Source organism: Mustela nivalis (genome assembly GCF_964662115.1).
Source record: "Mustela nivalis genome assembly, chromosome: 16".
NCBI classification, from domain to species: domain Eukaryota; kingdom Metazoa; phylum Chordata; class Mammalia; order Carnivora; family Mustelidae; genus Mustela; species Mustela nivalis.
The window spans coordinates 20227841-20249351 of record NC_139035.1 but is presented as its reverse complement, the minus strand read 5'-3'; the positions used below and the strand labels follow the sequence as shown (position 1 = coordinate 20249351).

General features: G+C 38.4%; 1 protein-coding gene across 14 annotated transcripts in view; it reads left to right on the top strand.

The window, feature by feature from the left end:
* The first annotated feature begins 2353 nt into the window (after positions 1-2353).
* Positions 2354-21511, top strand: part of EDEM3 (ER degradation enhancing alpha-mannosidase like protein 3) — a 77622-nt gene continuing 58464 nt past the window's right edge. For 7 of the 14 annotated variants that reach the window (XM_082702964.1, XM_082702966.1, XM_082702963.1 and 4 more), the window contains exons 1-2: positions 2380-2772; positions 7713-7758. In XM_082702964.1, the coding sequence (XP_082559090.1) occupies positions 2612-2772; positions 7713-7758 (207 nt within the window). In that variant the 5' untranslated portion in view covers positions 2380-2611. Of the gene's footprint in view, positions 2773-7712; positions 7759-21511 lie in introns of all 14 variants that reach the window. The other 7 variants (XM_082702971.1, XM_082702962.1, XM_082702970.1 and 4 more) reach the window with 3 other exon arrangements.

Below are 21511 nucleotides of genomic sequence, written 5' to 3'. Positions count from 1 at the left end.
AGCCACCCAGGCATCCCTATTTTTCTATTTTCTTTGTTCCTAGTTTTCAAATACTGGATAGTTGATATTGACCTTTACCTTGTCATGTTCTTTATGCCGGAGCCAAGAACAATGCACAGGTGTTATTTATTTAGCTAACTTCATCCTTAAAGCTGCCAAAGAGGATCCCGGATGGAATAGATTTGCAAGTGCATAAAAAGAATAAAATTAAATGTTGTACAGAAATGACCTCATGTGTTTTCATAGCCTTCATCTAAGTAGATCGAGGGACCATATTAGTCCTTATTTTATAGATAAGGAAACTGAAGGAAAAAGGAAACAAGTATATTTAACATTTATTAAGCATCTGTAACAGCAGAGGCACAGTGCAGTTTTCGAACATACACATAATTAAGCTGAATTCCATACCCTCCAAACAGTCACAATCTAGTGGACATAGGTGATGGTGAAAAATGCCATCATAAATATAGAATACAATGAAAGAACAGGGGGAGTGACTTCTGATGGCTGTAAGCTTTTGAAAGGGTTTTGTAGAGATGGAATCTGAGCCAAGATTTAATGGGTAGAGTGTTCGACAGGCAAAGATGGTGGGATAGCAGAGGTCAGAGCAAAGGTATAGAAAAGTAGGACATGTGATTTTGTTAGCTATGGCTTGAATCTGAGGGTAGGGCAGGGATAGAAGGGAGATGACATGTTCGGAAGGCCTTAATGGCAACTCTGGTAACAATGGGGTAAAAAGTAGGGTGGCAGGGAGATAATTAGGAGACAACTGCAATGGTTCAGAAAAGAGGTAATGAAGCTTGAATGGATCAGAAGTAGGAGTGATGACAGCAGGTAGTGACAGCAGAAGTAAAATCTATCTAATTTGGCAACTGAGTGGGTGTGGACCCTGAAGGAGGAGGAGTTGTTGAAGATGATTCTAATCCATTAACCTGAACCAGTGAACATACTAGATTTGAGCTACGCTGGGTCAGAGAGAAGGGAATTTCTATTAGGAAAGTGCAAAGATTGGGGGGCATCTAGAGATCGGGACAGATAGGGATTAAGAAATCAACCACAGGCATACGATGTCTGAATCCGTATGAGTGGAAGAAATAACCAAAGAATAACGCACAAAGAGGAAAAAGACAAAAAGAAAACCTTAAAATGCAGGGAACACCAGCGTTCTAAGCAAGAGGAGAGTGGGGGGGTGAAGGAAGAGTCATTGGTGTCACATGAACGGTAGGTCTGAGAGGGAAGTGCAAGGTGACAGAAATCAAGGGAGAAACGTTTCCAGAAATAGAACTGACTGAAACTGAGGGGATCAGTAGGCGATTTCCTCTGGTCACAGAGATCACGTCTGCACCTAAACTCCGCACCTATCTACCGAATTATCTCACACACACACACACACACACGTGTTTTTTTTTTTTTTTTTTCCTTTCAAGAGGAAACTACTCATTTTATCAATAGTTAATGTGGGACTCCGACTCCGTGATCAAAATAAATCACAAGTTCCAATTTCCTTCATTAATCTTCTTTGCAGCTCACTCTACTCTCCTTGCACTGAGTTTTTTAGAGAACTGTTATTAATCAGGTACGTGTCCTTTTTAATCCTTGTGGATGCGGTTCCATTCAAGGACTCCTCAGTCCTAGAGGTCGGCTGGGCATCTAATCCAGCAGCGGGATGAGGACTTCTTCCCCCAAGCTCTTCAGCTTCAGTTTCCTCATTTGCAAAATGGGAATGGCGGTACTTACTTCTTAAGAGTCGAGAAGCTTGCACGAGAGAGCGCAAGTAAAACTCTCAGCACATTGCGTCAAAGGTTGTCATTTTTGCTGTGACCGTTTTGTAATCCCCCTGAGAGCAAAAGACAACCCCAATACTAGTCTCTAAAGCGTGTAAGAGCGAGCTGGGAACGTGCAAGCCTCATTCTGCCAGACCTCCGGGAAGCGTCAAACACAGGAAGAGGGATACGTGGTTGACAGGTTCCCCAGACTCCGCAGCTGACAGGCCCAGAGGAAGGACTGGCCGCAAGACGCAGCGAGAATCAGGGTCTCAGGCACCGCCCGTAACCCTCGGATGACCACACGTCCCAGGGTGCAGCGCGCCCACTCTGGGTGGAAATTTGGGCAGGCGGACTCGGATTGAGAGCCGCGCCGGAGGAAGCAGTGCACGCTGGGACTTGTAGTCTTCGGGTCACAAGTTCACGGGTCGGAGGAGGGTCGAAGTCAGAGGTCCCGCCCCAGTCCCGCCTTTTGTCCACGTCTCACTTCTCCCGGCCAATGCCCTCTCCTATTCCCGGAGCCTGCCCCTCTCCGTTCCGGTTCCCATTGGTCCTGAGCCTCAGCGCCTTGGGCCCTACCCGGAAGTAGCGTTGGGGGAGGCGGTTTCCTAGACTACGACACCGGAAAGCTGGGGGAGGTGCTCGGGGCTGCTGAGGGCGGAGGGCGGTGGCAGCGCTGGCGCTGGGGACCGGCTCTGTGGTTTCGGGAAGCAGATCGGCGACGGCTGCCGCTCGCGTAGCTCCGCATCCCGCCCTCGGCACGGCTCGCAGCCCCCTTGCCACCGGCGTCCGGCAATGTGTCCCACCGGCCGGGCGTAGCCGCTGCGCGTGCGCGGAACCGTGGGGCCATGAGCGAAGCCGGCGGCGGCCGGGGCTGCGGGTCCTCGGTCCCCCAGCGAGCGCCATGGAGCCTGGTGGCGGCGACGGCCGCGTTCTGCCTGGTGTCGGCCACGTCCGTGTGGACGGCGGGGGCCGCGCCCATGAGTAGGGAGGAGAGACAGAAGCTTGGGTAAGGGTGCCTGGCAGCCTCGGGTGGGTTTCCTCAGGAGGCGGACCACAGGCGAGGTGCCTGTCATTGCGACCCGGGCGCGCAGTGGCTTCTCTTGTCGCGATTGGGATGGTTCTTGCCCCGCGAGGGAAGGACAGGGTCCGGGAAGGTGAGGGCCGTCGCCTGCAGTGCGACCTCGAGGGGCCGTCGGGGTGTCGCCTGGGCCGTCGGTGACATGTGCAGGCTGCTTGAGGCCATCCGCCGTTTGTCAACGCAGCTGCCATGTCAATGGCCCGTGAAGGGGGCCACTGCCCGTGTTACCACGCGACAGAGTCCTGCGGTTGTCTTTAGTCGGAGACATGGTTGAATGTCTCGCACAAGTGAGCTCCCAGCTTGGAAAATGCTGCTGATCTCAGAGTAGTTAAGGAAATAGTCTTTACACCTGTTAGGGAAAAAGGGGGCGTTCATTGGAGTTTGAACTTTACACATTTACCATTTCCTTGCAGTGTTTTCTTGCACTACGTTTTCTAATGGAACAGTATTTAATGGTATTATTCAGAAGTCTCAATTAAATATACTTGTTCACTTTACTCAAAGTAATTTTACCAGTTTCGAAAGTGTCAGAAAACTATCAGTTATATTTACAGCATTTAGTTGAGAGTCAATATTCCTAATATACGCTGGGTCCCACAAAGGAATAAGGAAAAATCCAAGAACCAGTAAGAAAATGAGCAAAGAGCGTGAAGAGTTCATTTCCTCCACAGGGGAGGAAATGCAAATGGTCAATAAACATGAAAAGTTACTCAACTTCTTAAATGTGAGAGATGCAGATTAAAACAATGAGATAGCTGTTTTTCCCATTGGATTAATAAGTACAGGGGTGCCTGTGTGGTTCGGTCAGTAAAGCCTGTGACTCTTTTTTTTTTTTTTTTTAATTTTATTTATTTATTTGACAGACAGATCAGAAGTAGGCAGAGAGAGAGGAGGAGGCAGGCTTCCCTCTGAGCAGAGAGCCCGATGTGGGGCTCGATCCCAGGACCCTGAGATCATGACCTGAGCCGAAGGCAGAGGCTTAACCCACTGAGCCACCCAGGTGCCCAAAGCCTGTGACTCTTGATCTCAGGGTTGTAAGTTGGAGTTTCACATTGGGTGCAGAGATGAATTAATTTTTTTTTTAATTAAAAAAATTTTTAAATTCAGAGATGAATTAAAAATAAAATCTTAAAAAAAAAAAAGGATTCGTAAGTACAAAACACAGAGTACTGACTAGTTGAAATGTGAGAAAAGAGTTGGTGGGAGTGTAAATTGCTGTAACTTACTGACAGTATCTCCTAAAATTTAAATTGTGCGTACTCTTTGATTCAATAATCCCGACTCAGGGAATCAATCCTACAGAAATAAAAGCACTATTGATGTATAGATAGGTGTACAAGATGTGCGTTTTGAAAGAATGGGACTGTTATTCGGAGCATCCGTATTGTGAAATAATATTCAGACATTAGGGAGGAGGTAGATCATTGGAAGGCTATCCAGGATACATTCCCAAGACCAAAAAAAAGTAAACTGTAGAATAATATGTATAGTGCCATTCTATATATATATTTTTCTTTTTAAAAGGTTATATTTGTTTGAGAGAGAGGCCAGTGAGAGAGCAGGAGCAGAGGGTAGGGCAAAGGGAGAAGCAGGCTCCATACTGATAAGGGAGTGAGATGTGGGGGCTAGATCCTAGGACTCCCAGGATCGTGATCATGACCTGAGCCCAAGGCAGATACGTGGCCAACTGAACCACCCAGGTGCCCCACCATCCCATGTTCTTTTAGAAGCAGAAAAAAAATTGTCTAAGCTCAGAAAAACATGGAAGGATGCCCTGGGTTAGGATGGAGGTGAGATGGAACCATCAGGTTTTGTTTTATATACTTCCTTGTTGTTTAAATCATTGCAAGAGTATTGTATTAACTTTTAAATAAGGTAACAATAAAAGATGCCTGATTGGGGGAAAAAAAAAAGTCAGCTACCCAAAGAAAATGATCAGTAAACTCTTAATTAGTATCTTAAATTTTCTCTCTTTATGAATTTAATGTGTCATTGATAACTGTTTTAATGAATGCCCTGCTCTGTGCCAGGCACTTTATATATGTTCTCTCTCTAATCCTCCCTGTTAATGGAGGTGATCCCCATTATGCAGAGGAGGAAATTGAGTCTCAAGATCAACTTGTTCAAACTCAGAGCTAGTAAATGGTGGACTCAGTATTCAAGATTAGGTCTGTATGACCCCAGAGCCCATGTTCTCTCCACTGTGTTGCACTTCTTAAGACTTAGAAAGAGAAGCTTCAGGTCTGTTAAAGATAGAAAGTATCTTATTTGACTACCACTCTTCTTTCTTTTTTGTATTAAAAATTTTTATTTGAAGAAAAGTCATTAGTTAAGTCATTTTTGTCAGAATTAATTTTTAACTGGAAAAGTTTAACAAAAATGACTTGAAGAGTCAGTTTAAATTTTGAGAGTAAGAGTCTGGAGCTATAAACCACAAATACACAGTTGCTTGACTGCTTTCCCCTCTGGGAATTTTCCTTCCGGAACCTGAACCTGTGCGATTCTTTTAAAAGCCCAAGTGATTTATGATTAAAAAAACCTCAAAAAATGCCTCATCCCTTTTCCTGTCCCCCCAAACCAAGGATGATAAAGACTGGAATTATCACAAGTTGGAAGCAGTTGCTCAATTGCTTCCAGTTTGTGGAATTTTTTACTTGATCATATGTAGTCTTACCCTTTCTGGAATGCATTGTTTTTTGCTTTTGTGGTTTAAATGTTACAGCAGTTGTTAATATAATCTTTTCATTTTAAAACAAGGGAAGTATAAAGTTATCCAATTTCTGTAAGACATTGACAGGCAATGTAGTTTTAGAAAAAGCTGACTTATAAAAATTATTTTAACATAATTAAAAAGACATAATTTTCAAACTGTGGATCTGATTCCCAATAAATTTCCGTTCACTGGCTGAATAGAAATAAAATCATCACAGAGACATTTTTTCTGTTTAATAGAGTAAACTACCATTCTGTATTTAAAGATGACTCTGAGGACTTACAGGTTTAGGAGAGAGAGTGCTCAACTGAGTATTAAATATCTCCACTTTGAAGTATGTGTTGTGAAATTTGATGGCCATGTGCTACAAAAATGTAAGGATTGGAAAATAATGTGTCCTCATATGCAGTTGTGATTTATTCATAATCATGAAAACTGAATGCTTTTGAAGTTTGGGTTAACCAGTTAAAGCTTATGTTATCTTTAATGCACATGTCTAGGCACTGCCATTACCAGTTAAAAGAGTTCCTATTTCTTGGCAGTACTCTTGTGTTGATTCCATTTCAGTGAAAGGAAGAAGAATTTCCATATTCCATTTATTGATACCAGTGCTTGAAAGGAAAATTTTAACATTGTTTTTGGTGGTTCATTAGCTAATTTGAGAGATCTTTATCGTCTGCAATATAATAAATGTGTGGAAGAATTCTTTAAGATACTTCATAGTTTTCTGAGATAACTTGGCCCATATTCTATGATATATGTACAGACATAACTCATGTTTTAGCAAAGTGATAAGATCTTGTTTATAATGATTATTTTAAAATGATTATTCATAAAAAGTTTGTCAGGACTTAATTTATTCAGTTTACAAATTTGAGTGTACTTGATTTTGCTGGTCATTATAGCTAGGATCTGGAAATTAGTTCTTTTCTGTCTGCTAGCTTTATTATTACCAATATTTCATCATTCATGATTACAGTTTTTATAAAATGACAATTGCAATGTAACAGGAAGTAAAATAAAATTATACCCAGCCATATTCTCTAACACTTTCTTCAGTTCTTGCTATTAGTGACTGGAGCTTTGGGAACAATAGTAAGTGTTAATAGAAGATTACTGAAATATTTTTCCCTCGCTAATTATTGAGATAGTTGGCCTTGTCTAACCATAACATTAACTTTGTAGCTTTTCGTGTAGTCCTCAAGCCCCCAAACTTGGGAGTGTTGAACTGAAAGACTGATTTATTGGTCCAGACAGATAAATGGATTTTGACTTAGTAAATCTGGTGTGGGGATCAGAAATCTCCATTTTAAATAGTTGTCTTGGGGATTTTAAGAAAGACAGATAGCCAAAACACACAAATCTCTTCTCATTTGAGACATGAATATTATTTGACTTCTGACAGTTTTTTAAAGAAGACAGTATATCATAAAATCATAAAGTATATCTTTTGAAAGTGTGAACAAACATATGTTAATAAGTATGTATTAAACTAGGCATTAGTGACTTGATTTAAAATGAAAGAAGCTTGTTAGAGTACTGTTATTTCAAATCATTACATACCCACCCTTCTCTTGAGAGAATATCCAGCTATATTCTTCCATTTAAGCAGACCTGTTGGGGCGCCTGAGTGGCTCAGTGGGTTAAGCCACTGCCTTCGGCTCAGGTCATGATCTCAGGGTCCTGGGATCCAGTCCCACATCGGGCTCTCTGCTCAGCAGGGAGCCTGCTTCCTTTTCTCTCTTTCTCTCTGCCTGCCTCTCTGCCTACTTGTGATCTCTCTGTCAAATAAATAAATAAAATCTTTAAAAAAAAAAAGACAGACCTGTTGAATAGTTTTTTAAGAGATAATTGTTTTTTAGCATCAGATTTCCTTCTCTCTGCATGCATCATTTATCAATTTTCTTGGGAAACATAAGGTGAATTTTACATAAATTGCTAGGAATAGTAAAAATTTGGCCAGCTCTCTGTGGTTCATGAAAGCTTGTCTACTAACACTAATGTATTCTTGACTCTGTTTATGTCGTTTCTAACTAATTTTTTCTTTCTTTTTTTTTTTTTAATGGGTGTATGTTTATGAAGGAACATTAACTTTTTTAGGAAAAACTTCTAGAATGTACTTAACTTTTTTCTATTTCTGCTTTTTTAAAATTAGGAATCAAGTACTGGAAATGTTTGATCATGCTTATGGTAACTATATGGTAAGTAGAAGTCTTATCTTTATACATCATTTATGTGAGTGGATTATTATATAAAAAATAGCTGCAGATTTTGAAACCTGTATTAATAGCACATTCTTTTTAACGGAAGTTTAAAAAAAAACAGTGCAAGCATAGGCTAACAGTGTTTTTGGTAATTGGTTTTTAGAGAAGTTTAATTGGATAGCTACGAAACTGCATTAGATTAGGTAACTTTGTATTTAAGTAGTTTCCTTTGATGAGATCAGCAATGTGAGTGATTAATATGGTTAGATATTGTGGATGTGTATGCATAAGATGTTATCTCCAGCCTTTGGGGAAATTTTTCTCTTATTTAAAAATACTGTTTACAATATTGCTTCATATACTCTACGAAGAAAACTGTTGTTGAAAAGAGACAAAATATGACCTAGTTTCTGTCCAAGTTATGTCTTAATAGTGGGCTTTGATTTGAATATATTCTACTTTCTAAATACACTGATCTGTATTGTTTTAAATTGTCTTAGTCTTCACTTGGGATGAAATTGCAGCTTTAGTTTTGCAAGATGAAAAAGTTACGGAGCTCTCTTGCTCAACAGTGAATATACTGAATGTTGCTGAACTTAAAAATGTTAAAAATGGTAAATTTTATGTTTTTTTAACCACAATTAAAAATTTAATCCTCCCATAGTATAGGGAGCCGCTTGGGGGATGGCAAGGCTGGGGGGTGTAGGTGCCCCCTATTTCTTCCTGCCTCATGCCCCTTAATAAAATGATCTTAGACTTCAGGGGAAAAAAAAATGTTTAATTTCTAAAAAGATGAGCTAGCAACAAATTTTAGAATTCAAAGAAAATTCTATGTGAATTTCTATAATTTTGAAAAGAGTAATCAAATTATTCTGAGAATTCTTATGAATTTTAAAATATGTTTTTGCATTTTAAAATATGTTTTTAGTTTTTTACATTTTAAAATGTTTGTGCATTTTAATGTACAAATGTACAAACATTTTAAAATGTGTCAGATTTTCTTTTATGATGAAAGCCTATAAAATATACTTGGGAAATGTTTGACAGAGAACTAACTTTAATTGAGTTTGCTTTAAGTATATTTCAACTGATTCTGTGAATCCATTTTTCATTATATATAATGCAAATATCTTCATATATTAACATCTTTATAAACACCTAAGTATACACACTTTATGTGTTCGTGTACCTTTTTTTTTAGCTTTTTATTTTATCTTATTTTTAAAAAGATTTATTTGTTTATTTATTTGACAGAGATCACAAGTAGGCAGAGAGGCAGGCAGAGAGAGGGGAAGCAGGCTCCCCACCAAGCAGAGCGCCTGACATGGCGCTTGATCCCAGAACCCTGGGAATCACGATCTGAGCCGAAGGCAGAGGCTTTAACACACTGAGGCACCCAGGCACCCCATTTTTTTAGCTTTTCAAAAAATTTATTTGACACTGAGCAGAGTAAGTGAGAGAACACAGGTAGGGGGTGGGCAAAGGGAGAGGGAGAAGCAGGAAGCAGACCCTCTGTTGAGCAGGGAGCTAGACTTGACTTAGGGCTCCATCCCAGGACTCTTGAGATCGTGACCCAAGTGGAAGGGAGACACTTAACTGACTGAGCCATCCAGGCGCCCTGCATTTTTGTATTGTTTGAACATGTTTTATATTTGATAATTCTTACTCCTTCTTTTATTTCGTTTTTCTAGGAGTCTATATTGAGTTCTTAATAAATGTTTTTTGAAAATAATGGTAATGTAACTTGGGGTATTTTTAACCATATTGAAAACACAGTTTTAAATTCATTTCTAAAGACCTTGGCCATTCTCTTAATAATTCCCTTAATTGTTCTTTCAAAATTATTTATCTCTGGTTAGTTCATTCCATTTGGGCCAAGCAAAATTGAACAAATCTAGGCCAATAGTTTTGTGGTGGCCAAGTGGATCGATGCTATACCCTCAAACATTAGCCATCTCACAAATGCATACTTTTACTTCCAAAGTTGAATGAAAGGGTATACAGCTGGATCAGTTCAGTATATTTCACTGTGAAGAGGATCCTCTCTTTGTAAAGCACAGTATTTTAATTAATTAATTATTTTTTACAAAGATTTTACTTATTCATTAGAGAGAGAAAGCAGTGGGGGACAAAGAGAGACAGAGAAGAAACAGACTCCCCACCAAGCAGGGAACCCAGTGTGGGGCTCGATCCCAGGACACTGGGATTGTGACCTGAGCCAAAGGCAGATGCTTAATCAACTGAGCCACCCAGGTGCCCCTAAAGCACAGTATTTTTAATATCCCTGTCCCTTTTTAGGTAAACATCAGAACTTTCTATCGATACATTTTCCCCTGTTACAGAGTTCACTTAGTAAATGGATTTATGACAGAGCTCTCTGACAACAGCTCTCCGAGGACTTCCTGTGCCAGTTCCTATTTTTTGGACCCTAATTGGGAAGCTTTGTATTACACCTCCCTACCTATAAGATTGAAAGGGGAGGGATTTCAACCCCGAAGACTGGGAACTCCTGGAATTAACACGCCCCTTCATTTTTCCAGTGGATCCACACCATCTGCATTCCTCTGCAATACATATTTTTAAATGTTCAACGGTTTTGCAACACAAGTGACTCTTGCAAGGTACTTGTGCTCTGCTTAGTTTATGTGAAGATTGTAACCCAAGATTTAGTCTGGAATTCTCATTTCCCTTTTTCAAGTTCAGAACTAACCTGAAACAGTTCTAAAATATTAAGCAGAGACCAGGTGCTCTGTATTAGTTATTTGAAGTCACCTGAAATTTTTTTCCAGTTGTAATACTCAGAAACAGTATTAGTTTGCTGTAAAGCAAAAGCATATAGGTTTTGGAATTAGATGGGTTTGAGCTCAAATTTTGTTTTGTTTATTTAATAGCTTGGACCCTAAACAGTTCATTTAACCCCTCTGGGCACTATCTTATGTAAAATGGGCATAATTATCAAGGGCTATTGTAGCTTGTAAGATTGTTGAGAACGGGGATCATTTTATTTATTTTTAATTTATTTTTTAAAGATTTTATTTATTTTTTTCATAGAGAGAGAGAGAACAAGCAGGGGGAGCAGCAGGCAGAAGGAGATGCAGGCTCTTTGCTGAGCAAGGAGCCTGATGCGGGAGGGACTGGATCCCCAGACCCTGGGATCATGAAAGGTAGACGCTTAACTGACTGAGCCACCAGGTGTCCTGAGAACAGGGATCATTTTATTTAATTTTTAATAAATTCATCTTTTATATGTCTTGTGCCTGAAATCATGCCTGGTACACAAATGCTTATTGAATTTTTTTTTTTTAAGATTTTATTTATTTAGGGATCATTTTATTTAATTTTTAATAAATTCATCTTTTATATGTCTTGTGCCTGAAATCATGCCTGGTACACAAATGCTTATTGAATTTTTTTTTTGTAAGATTTTATTTATTTATAGGACACAGAGATCACAAGTAGGCAGAGAGGCAGGCAGAGAGAGAGGAGGAAGCAGGCTCCCCACTGAGCAGAGAGCCCGATGCGGGGCTCAATCCCAGCACCCCGGGATCATGACCTGAGCTGAAGGCAGAGACTTTAACCCACTGAGCCACCCAGGGGTCCCCTTATTGAATTTTTTTAAAGAGGGGCACCTGGGTGGCTTCAGTAAGTGTCTGACTCTTGGTTTCAGCTCAGGTCATGAGGTGGAGCCTTGAGTGGGGCTCCATGCTGAGTGTGGGGTCTGCTTAAGATTCTTTCTCTTTCCTTCTGTCTCTGCCCCTCCCCCTGCTTGTGCTTGCTCTCTCTGTCTCTTGAAATAAATAAAATATTTTTAAAAAATAAATTTTTTTGAAGCTGAATTGAATTCTTGTGAAGATGTAATCAAATAGTGATTTTTTTTGCATTTGATTATTATGATATATCTTTGCCTTTTAAATTCAAAGAAATCATTTAAGAAACTTCACGAAAGATACAAGTTTATGGTGAGTTTTGGAATCTATAAGTCTGCTTGTTTTGTTGTAGTGGTTGCCTGCTATGCTGAAATGTAAGTACCTGGCACATGGTGGGCTTTTAATAAGTGCTGAAAGCTTTTCATTTCTCACTAGTCCTTTTTTATATTATTCTCCATTCTAGTGAGCATTCAGAGCAATTCCTTTTAACTTTCTTGGTTCCTAGGAGACCAATGGATTTCCAAAGATGCAATATAATATTAAGAGCGAGCAAGAAGTCTAGAAATGGAACAGGGCACTATGAGCTAGCTATGTTGCAATGAGAAAGTTACCTAATCTCCCTGAGTCTGTTTCCTCACTGCTGTTGTAAGGATTGAATAAGTTAATATAATTCAAGTATGTGGATCTAGTGTCTGGCAAATAAGAAGCACTATATAAGAGTTTATTGCTACTGTCATTATTCATTCTCTGCTTGAGATTGAAATTGCCCTCCTAAACTTCATCCAGGCCTTTAACTGAGAGCTTATTCTTCCCATTGTACATACAAACTTCTTAAAACACATTCTTTTCTGTTTTGGGCATGTACCCTTTGAGCTTATTTTTTCCCTTACCTTTTTTTTTTTCTTTCTTGATTCTCCAAAGTTCTGTAAATACTGTTTTTCAATAACAGTGCCCTGTAGGGTACCACAATACTGCCATCCTTTGTTATATCCAGGAATTTTCTGGTTTTATCAATTATTGGCTTAAATATTAACATTATAACAACTATGTTTGGCAAATCTCTAGCCTTGCTCCAACTCCAATTTATCCACAGTAAATTGCACAGATGGCTTTCTTTTTCCCTCAAATAACATGAAATTAGATGTTTGTTTTGGCAGTTCTTGTGTGGCCTTATTTAACCTCAGACCATAGCCACTTCAGCACTTCTGTTAGTATGTTTTTAGTACTTACGTTGAGGTTACTTTTCAGATTAATTTAGATGACAAAATGACATGTATTTAGGCCACCAAATGCAGAACCGTTTTAGATCTGTGCTTCCTGACCTGATACTTGTCTCCCAACGTTTTTCCGGTTACTGTCAACTACCCAAACTGTTAGAAGTAAAAACTGTTAAGGTAGAGCCTTAAACATTACAAATAAACTTTAAAAGAGTTGGTAAGCACAGTTTCTTTTACCTAGTAGAATCATACCTAATAACCACTTTAAGCTTGATTTCATGAGAGCATAGTTCAAAAAACACAGTAGATTCGTCCTTATCGTTCAAACCAAGGGAAAATATAACTTCCTTATAGATTTCTTGATTTATGTAAGATTTTTTTAGAATTACTTTTATCCCCCCAATGTTACTTTCTTTGAACATTTTTTATTGTGGTTAAAAAAAAAAAAAAAATATATATATATATATATATATATATATATATTTACCATTTCAACCATTTTTAATTTTTTAAAAAAGATTTTATTTGTTTATTTGACAGAGAGAGACACAGTGAGAGGGAATTCAAGCAGGGGGAGTGGGAGAGGGAGAAGCAGGCTTCCCGATGAATGAACAGGGAGCCCATTGCTGGCCTCAGTCCCATGACCCCGGGATCATGACCTGAGCCAAAGGCAGACGCTTAATGACTGAGCCACCTAGGTGCCCCCATTTTAACCATTTTTAAGTGGACATTTCTATGGTATTAAGTATGTTCACCATGTTGTGCAAACCATTACCATCTCCAGAACTTTTTCATATTCCCCATTTGAAACTCTGTACCTAATGTTTTCTTTTTGATCATCAGAAAGTAATTCTGGGGGTGCCTGGGTGGCTCAGCGGGTTAAGCCTCTGCCTTTGACTTAGGTCATGATCCCCGGGTTTTGGAATCAAGCCCCACATCAGGCGGGGAGCCTGCTTCTCCCTTTGCCCCCCTCTGCCTCTCTCTCTCTCTCTCAAATAAATAAATAAAATCTTTTAAAAAAGAAGAGAGAGTAATTTTGTAAATAAAGTACTTTAAAAGTGGTACTAATGGCTGGGAGGAGGGAAGTTATAAATTTATCTTTTCTTGTGTGAATGAGTGTGGGACTATCTTTTGTTAACCAGTGTTCCTTGCCCTGTACTTTTAGAGCATCCTAAACTTTGTCCAATTGCCATAAATTCTGTAGTATTCCCTTGTAATATTTTATTTTCACACTCTGATACTCTGTATAGGATTTTAACTCAGTGGAATAAAGTTTTTGTTTGATTAGGTATAACTTACAGATGAAAAAAATTTTTATTTTATTTTTTTTTAAAGATTTTTATTTATTTATTTAACAGAGGGAGATTACAAGTAGGCAGAGAGGCAGGCAGAGAGAAGGGGGGGAAGCAGGCTCCCTGCTGAGCAGAGAGCCCCATGTGAGGCTCGATCCCAGGACCCCAAGACCATGACCCAAGCTGAAGGCAGCGGCCCAACTCACTGAGCCACCCAGGTGTCCTGAAAAAATTTTTAATTTTACGTGCTTGATTCTGAGTTTTGACAATTGTTTCTATTTGTTTAACTACCACCACAGTCATGACATACTTTTCCATCAAAATGCTTCCTCATGCTCCATAGCAGTCAGTTCCTTTTCCCTACCTCTGACCCCTGGCAACCACTGTAATCTGCTTTTGGCACTAGTTTTTCCTTTTTAGGGTTTCATATATGGCATCATACAGTATGTAGTCTTCTGATTCAGATTCTTTTAACATGATGGTGTTGAGATTTTAGCCATGTTGTTGGATGTATTGTAGTTACTATTAATTGCTTAGTAGTATTCAGTTGATTTGATAGAACACACTTTATCTGTTCACCAACTGATAAATATTTGGCTTGTTTCTGGTCGTTGCCTATCATTAAAAAGACTGCTATGAAAATTTGCTGTGAATGCAAGTTTTTATGTGGACATACATTTTCATGTATTTCCCAACTAGGAACAGGATTGTTAGATTATATGAGAAGGATAAATTTAACTTTGTAAGAAACTGAAAAACTTCCCTCAAGTGTCTAATATTTTGTGTTCCCCACCAGCAATGTATAAGAGTTTTAGTTATGCCACATCTTCTCCAGTACTTGTATTTTTGGTCTTTTTAATTTTAGCTATTCTAAAAGGTATGTAATGGCATTTTGTTTTGACTTTGACTTTTCCCAATAACCAATGATGTTGAAAATCTGTGTGCTTAGTATATCTCTTTTTTAGTGATGCCTGCTCCACATCTCTTGTCTATTTCAAAATCAGGTCATCATTTGTCCTGATTACTGAGTCATAAGAGTTAAATACTCTGGATATCAGTCCTTTATCACATATATCACATGGCACAGATATTTTCTCCCCCTCTGTGCTTTGCCTTTTCATTAACAATGTCTTATGAAGGCAAATGTTTTAAATTGTGATCAAATGCAGTTTATCCTTTTTTATGATTCCTATCTTATATTCTACCTAAAAATACTTCCCTAGCCCAGGCCCCAAAGATTTTCTTCTAGCTGTTTTAAAATTTTAGCCTGTTTATTTAGGTCTATCACTCATTTTGTGTTAATATTTGTATATAGAATGAGGTAAAGATTGATTTATATTTTTTTCTATGTAGATATCCATCTCTATCCAACACTATTTGTTGAAAAGAATATCCTTTTACCACTGAATTACTTTGGTATCTGTGTAAAATTAGTTAACCATCTATGTGTGGGTTTGTTTCTAGACTATTTTTTCCCCATTGATCCGAATATCTATATGCATGCTAGTATCACACTGTCTTTCGTGTGATATTAAGTTGTGAAATCAGGCAGTGTAAGTCTTTCAATGTTGTTCTTTTTCAAAATTGTTTTTGATATTCTGGGTTATTTGCATTTCTTTTTTTTAAGATTTTATTAGAGAGCGCAGGTGTGTACATGGGACATGCGCACGTGTGGGGGGTGGGGCATGGGGAGAGGAAGAGAGGGAGAAGTGGACTCTCCACTGAGTAGGGACTCCAGCGTGGGGTTCCAAACAGGATCCTGAGATCATGACCCGAGGCAAAGGTAGATGCTTAATCTACTGAGCCATCCAGGTGCCCTGGTTTGCATTTCTCTGTAAATTTTAGAATCGTGGTATCAGTTTCTACCAGAGAGAGAAGTCTGCTTGGTTTTGTTTTATGCAATTGTTCTTGCTTTTAGGTAGGCACCTGTTCTACTTAATTTGTATAGGACTCTTTTTATCCCTGAGTTTTGTTTCTGAGTAATTATTGTGCTTTGTGGTTCTGAGTCATAGCAATAGGAATTACTTGTCCCTCATTCTAGCAATACATTGTGAAGAGACGGTATTACTATATTACTCTATTACCTCAAGTAGACAGGATATTTGAAGTGTAATGGCTGTTTATTTACCACGTAGGCATTGCTCTGGATTTACGCAAACCAGCTGTAGTTCACTTTGTGGTTAGCCCAAAGAAAATGCTGTGGTTTTTGTTTTTATCTGTAATCTTGAATTAGCAGGGCATAAAGTATTTTTACGTCTTGTTCAAAGCTCCCTTATTTGATCATTCTGTTTGTAATTGCTCCTAATATTTTTCTTATCTTGATAAGCCTAGGGTTTGAGCTTCATATTTAATTTCAGACAGAAGTGTTTTTGCATGTGTGTGTTTTTGCAGAACCCTAGGAATAGTATAAAGTATTCTTTTTTTTTTTTTTTAAGATTTTATTTATTTATTTGACAGAGAGAAATCACAAGTAGTCGGAGAGGCAGGCAGAGAGAGAGAGGGAAGCAGGCTCCCTGCTGAGCAGAGAGCCCGATGCGGGACTCGATCCCAGGACCCTGAGATCATGACCTGAGCCAAAGGCAGCGGCTTAACCCACTGAGCCACCCAGGCGCCCCTAGTATAAAGTATTCTAAGTGGTGGTGGTTTAGATAGTAAAGAACCCCTTACAGTCAAATTAACATTTGAATGATACTTTACGAAGTTTCAAAATTCATCAGCAAGCTGAAAATATATCACTTTTGAAGTACTTCAGAGTGTTGTTTAGATGTGTTCAATACGAAACTTAAGCAATAAAAAATCGTATGCATTCTGGGAAATCACAGTTCTTTTGGCATTAACACAGAAAAAGAAGTTAGGAACTTAAAATGTTAAAAGATAAAATTATTAGGAATTTATGCTAAAAATTGTATATAATATTAAAATCACAGTATGTTCAATTCAGAATTTGGTAGCTGCATGTGGATTCTAATTATAGTACAAACAGTTGTCTGGGATCCTTTCCTCAGGAAATGAATCATTATGGAGCACTGAACTTTTTTAAATATCTGAAGGGTTGCAGGCTTCAGTGCTTTTTGTATTCTTTAGCCTACTTTATTATTATTATTTTTGTCTTTCCTTTTCTGTTTGACCATGTGTTTAGTGTTCTGTCCTCTATTCTGTTTTTCTGCTGCTAATGTGCTATGGATTTGGCATATAGATCGTTGAGTTTAGTGAGAGGCTGTAGGATAGAGCTGGGTATGGAATTGGGAGTATTTCTGCTGAACTTAAAGAATTAAGAATCATGGGAACATACAGGCATAGGTGGTACAAGTCGTTCAAGGTACGAGGAGGGATCAGACTAGTCTTAGAAACTTTGCCATGATGATTCTCAGTGGATGTAGGGTTGTGGAACAGTATCCTCAAATTTCGGAAGGGAAGAAAATATGTCTCGAGCATTTTATAACATTCATTTTATTTTTCAAGTGTAAGACAAGAGACATCCTAACCCAGGGATACTAGAGAAATAACAATACTAATGACACTCTAAAAAACCGAGAAACAAAAACATATCTGAGGACAAGTCCAGGCAACCAACAGCTGAATCAAAATAAAAAGTCAGGAATGGAGAAGCCATTAGAAAAATGGTGTGAGTTGACTCTACTTAAGAAAAATTCTGATACTAGCAGCTGTGGGAATTAGGGTTCCAGACCAGAATACAAATGTTACAAACCTTTTAAAATCTTTGTCAAAATATTGAAAATTCTCTTTCTGATGGTTATAAATGTACAGAGATTTTAAAATAGCACAACTAATATTCAAAATATTAGAGACTTTGAAAATTAAAGTGTTATTTCTTTCCAAAAATTCATTAAGATTGGGTAGTCTTGCCTCCATTGCCTTCATTTTAGTTGTGTAACCTAAGATAACAGCACACATCTTTTCTGTGCATCTGTGAATTGTCCTCCTGCTTTCAAAATTTGGATCAGCTGAAAAAATGTTACCCTTTTCCCTTCCCTGAAATACCTCTGGGAATTCCTTTAATGAGAAGTGTTTTTGCAGGTATCCTTTCCTTTGTGACCTGGTCACTCTATGTTGCAACCACTTTCTTCATCTATGTGGATAATTAGGCCCTCACTCAGTTCCTGTAGATGCACATCTGCTAGTCTCTGGAGTGTCAGTGTGACCAACTGTCCCTGGCCAGCTGCTCTCTACAGTGTTTATGTTCAGTTCAAATTGCACTTTCAGTGTCCTCATTTTTCTTTTCTTCGCTGAACTTTCATCCTTGTTGGCTAATTTCCTTTTTTGATTATCCATCCTCATAAATTGTCACATTGTCATGTCTGATTATCACTGGCTGACAAGGGGATAACCACACGCTTGGTATGTATGAGCTAAAAACTAGACACACGGTAATCAAGACACTGACTTTGAAAGAAGTGATGTGAGTGATCACTGATCATGATGAGTGTCGGTTATTTATGTAGTGACTTGTGGGTTGAAGAACTGGCACCGAAGTTTGTCTTTTATGCACTCACTTGCAGTTAATACACAGTGGTAACTGAATTTAAGTCATGTTGTTGAGAATTTATTTAACTAGATTGTAGAAACTCGTATGTAGCGAGGCCAGGCAGGTTGAAGACTGCCTGTAGTAGCATAATTGGCAAAAATCTTAAGTTGAATGAAAGATTTTATTTATTTATTTGACAGAGAGACACACAGAAGGAGAAGCAGGCTTCCCACAGAGTAGAGGGCCTGATGCGGGTCTCAATCCTAGGACCCTGGGATCATGACCCGAGCCGAAGGCAGACGTTTAAGGACTGAGCCACTCAAGCGCCCCTATCTTACTGTTATTGACAGGGAATCAGTGAATATTGTCTGAAGTTGAAATATATAAGCACAGTGATTCTAATCTCTAATCATAATCATGTAATTAATTTTAGAGGAATCTTCTAGGGACTGTCCCCTAGTGAAAAAATACAAAGTTCAGCAGGACTTTCTTGTTTCTGTCCTTTTCTGCCAGTAGGTGGGGATCCAGTCTAGTTTTACTGAAGCAACTATCCAACTTAAAGAACCTACTTCTCTGGCTTATGGCCATGTATGCAAGACCAGTAGCATCAACTCTTATACCCTTTGGGCATTAACATAATTCTCCTGACGTCTATCTTTATTTCTAACGCCCATACCATTGTCACTGCAGCTTCATCTTCTGTACTCCATTATTCACTTTTGGTACTTAAGAATTTTTTCTTGTTCTTAAGCTCAGCTATGTTTTAAAAATAATTTAATACTGATACAGCAGTTCTATGTATTTGTAATGAATAGGAGGGAAGATTTTTGTGTCTGTTTCATTATCTGGATTAGAAATACTCTGTCATGGTTGTTCTTTAAAAAAAAAAAAAAAAAAAAAGAATTCCAGGGGACCCTGGTGACCCAGTCAGTTAAGCGTCCAACTCTTGGTTTCACTCAGGTCATGATCTCTGGGTCCTGAGATTGAGCTGCATTGAGCCTGGCAGAGGGCTCTGTGCTCAGTAGGAAGTCTGCTTCCCCTCTCCTTCTCCCTCTACCCCTACCCTGACGTGTGCATGCACACACACTCTCTGTCTCTCTCAAATAAATACATAAATCTTTAACAGAAAATTTTGCTTAAAATAGTATCCCAAATGATAAAATTCCTATTAATAAATAGGAATGTGTGTGAGACCTAGAGAAGAAAACCAAATTCATAAAAGAAGATCTGAATTAATGTAGTGATATAGTACATTCCTAAATGGGAAGAACCAGTTGGTAATAATGTCAATTCTCCCCCAAAGTAGGCTCTTCCAATTAAAATTTCAGCGGAGTTCTAGAGAAAATCTAAAGTTATCCACAGGGCTAAATTTGAAAAAGTAGTTAAAAATTTTTTGAAGAAAAATAATTGGGGGGAGTGAGTTGCTGTCCTAAGTAGGAAGGTATAGTGGAAAGGTAGAATAATTAAGATAATGGTTTGGAGCAGGAACTAGATCTGTAGGGCAGTAGGCATAGGAAATAAATCTGTCAAGCAGATCGATCTGCAGAACAAAAATGAGGCTATAGGAATGTGTAGACAATTTTGAACTAATAAAGCTGCATTTCAAGCAATTAGGGAGTGGATGGTTTGTTTAAAAAGTAGAATTTAGAAAATTGGCTCTTTTGGGGGGGGGCAAACACAACTATATCCCTATTTTACATCATAAGGGGTATTAGATTCCAGATGGAGTAAATCTCTAGACAAAATAGGGGTGCTCTTTTCAGAGGCTCAAGATAGCTTTCTTAACCGTGCCTGAAATCTAGAAACCATAAAGGAAGAGACTCATAGTCTTAACTACATATTTAAAATAAAAAGCACCAAAACAAAGTTAAAAGATAATCAAAAGGGGCGCCTGGGTGGCTCAGTGGGTAAAAGCCTCTGCCTTCAGCTCAGGTCATGGTCCCAGGGTCCTGGGATCCAGCTGTATCGGGCTCTCTGCTCTGCAGGGAGCCTGCTTCCTCCCCTCTCTCTCTGCCTGCCTCTCTGCCTACTTGTGATCTCTCTCTCTCTCTCTCTCTCTCTGTCAAATAAATAAATAAATAATCTTAAAAATAAAAGATAAAAGACAGGAGAAATATTTTTACTGTATATAACAAACACAATGTATAGAGAATGTCTTGGCCAATAAGACAACCAATAGAAAATGGACAAAATATATAAACAGACATTTCAAATAAATAGCAATGACGAATACAAAAAAAAGTTTATTCTCATTAATAAAACTTGTGTTACCATTTTTTATGCAAGAGATCGGCAAAATATAAGTGATTGGTCATCTCCTGTGTTAGAGTATTGTTGGGATATAAGTTAGTGTCTTCAGTTTGTAGGTATCAGAAATTAAATATCCATACCTTTGACCCACTGGGTGTATTTCTGAGGATTTAATCTATAGAAAAACAAGCATATGTGCAAAAGATGTATGCATATACATGTCTATATAGTGAAAAACTGAGTTCAATCTACATATTCCTCAAGTGAGGAATAAGTGAATTGTAGTGTATCCATACTGTGCGATACTGTGAAGGGCGGGCACCGTGAAGGATAATATGCTCTCGAGTCAGGTCGCCAGGCTCAAATTCTGGATTCGTCATTTACTAGTTGCATGTTTGGGATTACTTACCTTCTCTGGGCCTCAGTTTTCTCCTCTGTAAAATAGGGATAATTGAATCTGTTTCAGAGGTGTGATAATGAAATGAACTAAACTGTGTAAAACAGTGCTTAAAACATAAGTACTTGGTAATATTAGCTAATATTAAATGACCACTTTGTAGTTAAAAAACACATTTATAAAATTCTGGCATGGAAAAACCCCACGGTGATTAAAGTAAACAAATTTTAGAGCAATGTGTGCCTATGGCATGAGTACCTATTTGTAAATAAAATGTAAATTATGTATGTGCTTGTATTTTAATGTATGTGGATAAATTTGGAATCATAAATGCCAATCTTAACAGTCGTTATCTTTGAAGAGTGAGATTTGGTGGAATGGAAGCAGATTATCAGATTTTTAAAGAAAGATTTTTTAGCATTTTTTTCTTAGGCATGTATGACTTTATAACTAAATTTTTG